An 8,827-nucleotide genomic window follows, 5' to 3' on the forward strand; every position below is an offset into this window, starting at 1 on the left:
GTTACTGTCACCCCTTGCTCTTTAGCCCTACGTTTGTAATTGGAGCCGTCCCAGTTGTTTGTGTGGACTAAAAGGGGGGAAGCTAAAAGGAATGTAGCCCTTAAAAGTGCGAACTGTTACTGAACACACGCAAGAAAGAGCTATAAAAGTTTGTAAATCTCCCGATAATATTTTCTCTGTTACATTTTTAATCACACAATGGCCACTATGACTAATGAAATGTTCTGACTGAGGTATTATGCTTGATAACATTGATATTCATTATTTAAAAAATAGAAAAGAGCAAACATTTCTGAATTTTTTTATTTCTGAAATTTTTTATTTTGTGCCATACCAACAATGTGTAGTTTATCACGTCTTCTCAACAAGAAAACAAAAATAAAATAAAGCCAAATAAAAAAGTGGCAAGTTTAGTTTAATGCATTTGAATGTGTCATTCAAGTGAAACATAATGTACTATATTTAATATGAAGATTTAAAGTTTGGAGCTTGCCTCCTGCAATGAGTACTTGTAAAGTTTTGGTGGAAAAGGATTGTTGTTCCATGTTGCTTTTCAGGGGCGGGGCCTTGGCTGAATTCAGAGAAATAAACTTTTGCTCCAGCATGCATACACATATCTTGCCCCAGAGTGTCTGACCTCACAAAGTAAAATGAAAAGTCACATATTTCTATAAACACGTTTGTAAAACTTGACAACTTTTCCAGTGGTGCTATAACGGTGATATACGTAACTCCTGCCATAACCAGAATACAATGAATGGTCAGTCTTTCTTAACATTTCTGCTCTTAAGTCTGAATGAAAAGAAGAACTGTAGCCCTTATTTTGAAAAGTTTAAGCAGAAGTTGTGTCTGTGAATTTTCAGCGTCCCTGTAGTTTAGTTTTCAATGGACTGGATGAACGGGTTCTAATTGAAGAGAAAAGCCACTTTACTCACCAGTGAAAAGGAATTGGATCTGTGTTGCGCTTTTGTGGATGTTGCTGAGGAGGCGTCGGAACAGGAACTGCCCTGTTCCAGGCCTCACACACAGTAAACACGAATTTGCATGACACCTGAGCCTTTACAATGTTAATTTGCGTTGCTTTTATGGGCCTGGGAGAAGGAAACAGGGGAGCAAGCTCAGGAAATCTTAAAACCAAAGGGACCTCTCGGGTAATTCAAAGGGTGAGGAAGCATTTGGTTGACCTAAGGTGTGGATGCGTTATATAACTAAAACAACATGGTTGATCCATTAGCAATCACTGAAGCACAAATAAGTAAATAAAAATCAAAATACGCTAGATCAGATATATTAAATCTATTGTTAGAAACAACTAAAACAAAAATTATCTATCTATCTATCTATCTATCTATCTATCTATCTATCTATCTATCTATCTATCTATCTATCTATCTATCTATCTATCTATCTATCTATCTAGGGTTAGACTTTTTTTTTTCTTTATCACACAAACTTACAAATACTATGGATATTGTAATGTATTTGCTTTATTACATATCAGGCCTAATTATTTACTTAAAACATTGCCTGGGCATGTGACTACCTTTGAGATAACAATTTTGCCCTACATGATAAAAACTTGGAGCACCACTGAAACAAAGGATCAGATGTATTTACTAGGTAGTTATTGTCTATCTACGTCGATTTGAAAGTTCAAAATAATTAGAAACAAGTACTGAACTAGAACTAATGGATTCTATTTAAACTGATTGGTTTATCCTTCATTTCCTGCATTCTCTCGCCCCCTCGTGGACATTACCAGACAGCGCTTCTACATCCTCGGTGCTCGTAGAGCCAGTTGTCATGGCAACCGTACAGCATGTGCTTACAAAAACAAGAGCTTGACCGTTCACCGACAGCTATCTCGACATTCGACATCTGCGACGCCATCTTCCTCGTCCTCCGCTTCTTATTCCAGCGTTTTGTCAGAGGAAGGGAGTGAAGAGCAGACGCTGGCCGGGTTGAAAGACGCAGGTGAAGCCGAGACAGACTCAGTCAGCAGCGATGAGCGGAGCCAAAGCCCGCAGCGACGCGCCTGTTGCTGAAAATGTCTCCAGCGGCGGGCACGGTTCTGCTGCCCCTACGCGGGACCGCAAGCCCGGCGGAGGCGTCTTGAAGAGGCTCAAGTCCCGGCGAAGCCAGGTGGAGAGCAGGCCCGTGACGGAGGAAGAGCTCCGGACGAAGAGTGGGCACATCTCTCCGGAGGATGTTCTGGGACTGCGAGTCGCTACGAGAGGTTTGGGGTCGCTTTTATTACGGGCGAGACATGCTGAATTACAGAACAACAGGGCGTAAATACTGATAATTTAGAAACGGAAACAAGGAAACGAGCTATGATTCACTGCATCTCATTGCAATGGCATTATTAGAAACACAAACAAGTGTTTTGCGTCATAGGTAATCTTTACTGTTTCTATATTTAAACAGTTAAAGAAGACGACACTGGGCGTGTGTGTTAATAGGAGCAATTATGACAGTGTAATAACTTTATTTGTGCTGTAGTGTGGGTTGTGGTGAAATCATGTATATTGTCATGTTCAAAGATGAAAACAGTCAGTATCGGAGCAGCGTGGCCTTCTCTGCTATACACTATCTTGGTTAAGTCATGGCCTACATTTACAGCTTTTGAAGCTGTGGAGACAACATTGAAATGTTAATAACTGCAAGCTGTGTTTTTTTGTTTTTAGTGACTGTTCTGTGATAAACAACCATAAAGAAGAATCATCTTGTACTATTTCTGTTCCAGGAGTCAGGGGCCTTTAAAGCGCTACACTTCTCTTTATTGTAATATTTTTTTTAAAAAAATACTCTTATATGTCTTTTTACTTAAGCTTAAGAATAAATAAAACAATAGAACTAAAATAACAAATATAACATTTAATTTAGTTGGAAAAAATGGGTTATTAAAGCCATTTAGATATGTGTGTACAATGAAGGCGGAAAAAACTGAATAAATAGAAAAATAAAGACTTAACGAAAAATATATTTCTTATCCCTTCAGTGAAATAATGTCTTTGAAATTCTATGTTGTATGCTATACCGAAGGAATACTTCAAGCTACCATAATATCTAAGAACATCGCTCATTTCAATTTTGTCTTAAGCTAATGTCTGCAGCTCTGGAGCCCTTGTCCTGTACCTTTTGTTCAGTGTAACGCCATAATAATGGAGACAGTAGCCTCAGAGGTTTTCTTATCTTTCTTTTATGGCTTTATTACTGTAGATTCATATGTCAGCGTGGCTGTGTTTAAACATAATTTTATTTGATTTTCAGTGCAGTACAGACTGTGTACATTAAGGTTTCTGTACCTTTAAACAATCCGAGAAAGCCTGGATAATGATTGATGGTTTTGGTAGGTTCATTTAGAACCTTTGGAGCTAATCGGAGGCCCACCTTCGAATGCATTGCAAAGTCAGTGTTTTGAAGTGGTCATAACAAAGACCTAAGTTCAACAACAAGGCAAAGCAAAAAAGGTGTTTCAAGAGGATTGAACCAACATTCATGTAAACTATTGTCAGAGACTTTTTTCAGTACCTGAGACATTTGAGCCAAATCAGAAAACGTAAAAGGCCGATCAAATACTAAGGAAATGGATTATCAAAACAAATTCCTTTCTCGTTAATTTGGCATTTAGAGACAGAAATATTTTTTTGGTAATCCCAACTGAGACAGAGATGTTTTGTCTGATTTAGTCCTATCAATACTGGTGCTATATTTGCTTGTTTTTATCCAAACATTGTAACTCCCGTCCTCTGCGTGTTGTGGTTGCAGGATACCTCTGTAAACCCGAGGACAACATCTACAACATTGACTTTGTACGTTTTAAAATCAGAGACCTGGAAACCAACACCGTTCTGTTTGAGATTGCCAAACCTCCGCATTCAGGTACTACATTTCACTGTTCTTTGCGCTGTTCTATTTCTGTTCGGTTTCACTTAAAAATAGACGCCTTGGCTCCTCCGACAGCAATAAATAGGTCACAGCCTGTTTGGAAATTTAACCCCAAACCTGTTTATTATGCTGCAAACTGTGTTGCTCTTTGCTGTCAGACGACGATGAGGAGCACGGCGAAGGAGATGGCACGGCGGGTCGATTTGTTCGCTACCAGTTTACGCCGGCTTTCCTGCGACTGAGGACTGTGGGAGCTACGTGAGTGACTCACACATGCAGCTTGAAAGCAGTCAAGCAATTGTGTTCCTTATTTTTTATTCAGCGTGCACCGATGATAGTGACATTTTTACAGCTGTAACATCGCAGCTTTTCTTTTCTCCATTCGATCACAGGGTGGAATTCACAGTCGGGAACCGGCCCCTGAACAACTTCCGCATGATCGAGAGGCACTACTTTTGCGATCACCTGCTCAAGAGCTTCGACTTCGACTTCGGCTTCTGCATCCCGAGCAGCCGTAACACCTGTGAACACATCTACGAGTTCCCCCAGCTTTCTGAGACCCTCGGTGAGTCCCGTGGACAAAAAAAAAAAGAAAAAAAAAAAGAAAGAAAAAAAGAGGCTAAACAAACACAGGTCATTTACCATTTTTTACCTTTGATAGAAGATAAGTACTGGAGAGCTGAGCCGAGTTCAACAGGCTTGGACTTGCACAGGTACAATGAAATGATGAAGTATGTTTGTAGTTTATGCTTTAGAGATGATCGTTCAAGCTTAGATTTTTTGTTTTTTCTTTAACTCGCAGAGATCAGATATTATTTTATCCAACAAGTACAGAACTGATTTCCTGAGTTTTTTACAGCTGTGATAATGATAAAAGTGATAAGAACAATTTATGACTTCTTCTTAGGTAGTTGTACAGCCGTGACTGCATGGTTCAAAGACGAACAAACACAAACACTGCTCTTGAAAAACATTCCCATTTGTAAAGAAGTATGATTTATATTTCTAAACTGAACACAGCAGCTGCATTTAATCATATCTTCAAACTTACAGATATTTATTGGCGCTCTTATCGAAGAAACGGTGGAGAAAATAGTAAAGCTGGCAAATGAATTAGAATTTACCGTCACAAGGATAAATCAAAATCTTTATCAAAGTAAGAAATGTATCATGATAAATGATAATAGGATAAACGCCCGAGCCCAGGCTCTAAAGTGTGCAAACATTCAGAAGATGCCTAATTGTTGTCCTATTTCTTCTTCTGCTTATGTAAAACATAACTAGGATTTTGGCTCCTTTGTTGAAAAGACATTGGACACATTTGGAGCAAATAGTTCTCAATGGTTTCACTCACATCGCCAATAGGACAGACGTGGTGAACCAGCTGATGGCAACAGAGGAGCATCATGATTCTTCTGTGTAATACAAACTCAGTAAATCACAGGCTTCACTTTTAGTCCATTACTTGTCATGTTATTTGGACATTGTTTAACAATCTTTGGTGATTAGATATAGGTAAAACTAATGTTGCAATGCTGCGTTCCAAGATAAAACCTAAAAGTGCGTCCTGTGGAAGAGCAAGTTGACAGAGTTCATCACCCTTGTCGCAACCGCAGGTTTTAGTGATGAAAACAAAAAAAAATTCATAAATTTTTATGCTGTTCCACTGGGGAAAAAACAAACAAAAAAAAAAAAAAAAAAAACATAAAATAATGTTATGAAGTGCACCAACCTGTTTTTTTGTGCTTTTTTTATTTCCAGATGAGCCAAATTCAATTTTCCCAAGAATTAACCTGATTGCAGTTACCGTCCACTGCACATAGACAGTTCCTACAGTTTGGAAAAATGTGGAATTTGATTTTATGGAACTGAATAAATATGGAACCACATTGTTGTGAACAACATTTGGATTGCTAGACATTTATCCTGTTGTCTAAATATGGTTGTTTCCCAGCCAGCCAGGCAGTCCTCTGATTTTTTGCAGATCTTCTATTTAAAGCCTGAGCTCAACAGAAATATCTGCAGAAAAGTGACGTCAAGATCTGGCTTATAATATCGGCAAATCATTTAACATATTGTCTTCTCGCTTAACTAATACATTCTCTACATTCTCACTGTATCGAGAAAGTAATGAGAAGGGTTGAATATGTCATCAGGGATTCTAAGAAGAAAGAGAAATCCAGTTTCATTTGAGGCGAAAACGCCAATGCCGGTTCGCTAACATGCACGTACTGTCTGTCTTGCAGTTCGTCAGATGGTGGAGTGTCCTTACGAAACGCGGTCGGATAGTTTCTACTTTGTCGACAACAGACTGGTCATGCACAACAAGGCTGACTACGCCTACAACGGAGGACAATGATAGCCGGCACCCTCGCATGGCGGCGTCCGCTGCTCACATCTGTTGACAGACGTGTACACACATGCATGCATAATGCAGAACATTCAGCTCAGACGTTCACACATGCACACACCCCTGCAGCCGTGTTCGAGCGGCCTCTCTCTCGTGTCCGCAAAGGTTCGACGCCGGTCGTTTGTTTTCATTCTCAGTGCGTTTTATTTTGCTGGAAGTCGATGGTAGTCTTGACTCTGACGTACAAACGGGAAGAAACTCCATATTGCTTCATTTAGTTTTAAATATCGACAAGATCTCTTTGATACTTAAAAAAAAAAGAAAAAAAAAAAAGAGGGCTAATCACTAGTGGCTGTGTAGCATATGTTTAAAACAGGTCAAACAGCTATTGGACGGATAATCAGACTCCTTTTAAGTGTCCCAGCTACTATAGAAATCACACACATGTGAACACGCACACACACACTCAATCCCCAAGTGGCACCCATAGTGTTTGTCAGAAGCAGCTGTTCTCAGAGCTGCCGCCTCCACAATCCACTCCAGACAACATCAGGGGAGACAGGAGGGGGGTGAAAAAGAGAAACCATCCACAAAAAAACACTCATGTCAAACACACGCGGTTACTCCTGCATTCTCCTCTCTGCGTCCCTTTCATTTCTATACAAAGAGACACGTCCACACTAGTGCCGAGTCTCATCAAAGGGTTTTTTTTTTCCCTTTTAAATATACGCCTGTTTGATTGTAACATGAAACAAGATCAGGTAACAGCTAAACTCTGCTTTAATTCTTATGATGACCTGTAAAAAAACAAAACAAAACAGAGTGTTGATATCATGAAGCATGTGATGATATGATTTAAATATATGTAATTTAAAAAAAAAAAAATAATGTACCAAGATTCATTTGGGAGATTAAGTAAATGTTGGAGATTTTTTTGTTTGGTTGTTTGTTTGTTTTAAAGTGATGGAGTGTTAAAAAATGTTTCTCATTCGAGAATGTTTAAAATATCAAGAATAAACTTGAACGGTGATAAAGACAATTGTTAATGTCACGATGAGTCGAAATGTTGAAAGTGTGTGTGTGAAGAAAAAAAGAGAAAATAGTGAAACTGCTGTTTTATCGAAGCAGTTTGTTTACTTTTTTATTTTATTGTGTCCTTTTTTCCTGTTTTCTTTTTTTCTGCTTTGCATTTTTCCCCTGCAGTTTTTCTTTTTGCCATTATCTTGGTTTAATTGTGGGAAGCTCAACATATTTCAGCATTTAAATTTTTTGTTTTTCTTGAAAAATTATCTTGAGTTGTTTTCACCTTCACTTTCAACATTCTGTCTTTTCTTCTTGTGGTTTCGTAACAGGTAAATAAACAAAGCTATGTCCTTTTTAAATCTCGTTCTAGTAATCATAGCTCAGATATTACTTTATATCTGACAGTAACTTTCAATTTTAAAGTTACCACTAAAGACAAGTTGACAAATGTTGGAAAATGAATTTGTTTCCTGTTTCTTTAACGTGGACTGTTGTATTTCCTCTTTATGCTTTGTTAAAATGTTGGTGTTTGAGGCTTAAGTTGTTTGTAAAATATATACATATATAAATAAATATAGTTTGTAAAAATAATAATTAAAAAAAGAACTGAGTCAATAAATAGACATTTTCAGATACATCATGTGTCCTTATTGTTTCATTTCCCATGCGTGGGAAAAAGTTAAACCAAAGGTCAATTTTTTTTTCTGTCCTGAAATTAGTTTTTAATATGTTTGATACAGACAAAGATTTCATTTAATTCGAAACTTCCAAAGCATATGTGTAAGGAAAGTAGGCAAAACAATGGTGTAAAAATGTACAGAGAAAAGGGCAAAGAAAGATAAGTTGTTGATGGAAAGTTACCTTGCTAGTGACCTTAAAGCTTTTGTACTGAGCTATGTCTTTGATAAAGTTGAATTTAGGAGAAGGCCCTATTTAAATGGGCTTTAAAATTATGTTTTTGCCAATGTTTGATGGTAAGCAACAATTAAAGCATTACCAAGTTTGACATTGGCTAGCAAAGTGTCTTCGCATCAGGCTGCATAGCTACTATCCTGCAGTTTGAGATATGTTGTTTGCTGCAGAAAATGCTAATTTATGTGATTAAAACAAGAATTAGTTGAGAAATTAAATTTTTTTTATGAACATCTTAAGATGGATGGAGATTTTAAAAAGATGCTTTTTGTAGGGTCATTGAGTTTCCACGAATGGCCACTGGGGGGAGGTATTTTACAACCACTACTATTTACACTTTTCTGGAAGAGACCGCTGAAGAAATAATAATAAATCACTATATATATATACATATATATATATATATATATATATATATATATATATATATATGTTTTTTTTGTTTCCAAAAATAGTTTTTTACTTCCTTTTACATTTCCCTAATAAACGTTATTATTATTATTATTATTATTATTATTATTATTATTATTATTGTTATTATTATTATTATTATTATTTAAAATAATGTAATAAGCATTCCTACTGTTATGCTTATGCTGCTACATAGCCAGATGTGTTAGTGCTAATAGATGGGTCCGTTTCACTCTGGAC

At 37.3% G+C, this 8,827-nt stretch overlaps 1 protein-coding gene across 1 annotated transcript; it reads left to right on the top strand.

Annotated features, from left to right (window-relative positions):
- The first annotated feature begins 1,523 nt into the window (after positions 1-1,523).
- On the top strand, positions 1,524-7,322 carry LOC106958213 (protein unc-119 homolog B-like). The gene is made up of 5 exons (XM_015050001.1): positions 1,524-2,236; positions 3,772-3,885; positions 4,050-4,149; positions 4,284-4,456; positions 6,138-7,322. Exons 1-5 carry the CDS (start codon positions 2,005-2,007, stop codon positions 6,248-6,250), a joined length of 732 nt encoding a protein of 243 aa, XP_014905487.1. The 5' UTR covers positions 1,524-2,004; the 3' UTR covers positions 6,251-7,322.
- Positions 7,323-8,827: the final 1,505 nt, after the last annotated feature.

Source organism: Poecilia latipinna, unplaced genomic scaffold, assembly GCF_001443285.1.
Source record: "Poecilia latipinna isolate Pla-1442-1.1 unplaced genomic scaffold, P_latipinna-1.0 Scaffold47, whole genome shotgun sequence".
Taxonomy (NCBI): domain Eukaryota; kingdom Metazoa; phylum Chordata; class Actinopteri; order Cyprinodontiformes; family Poeciliidae; genus Poecilia; species Poecilia latipinna.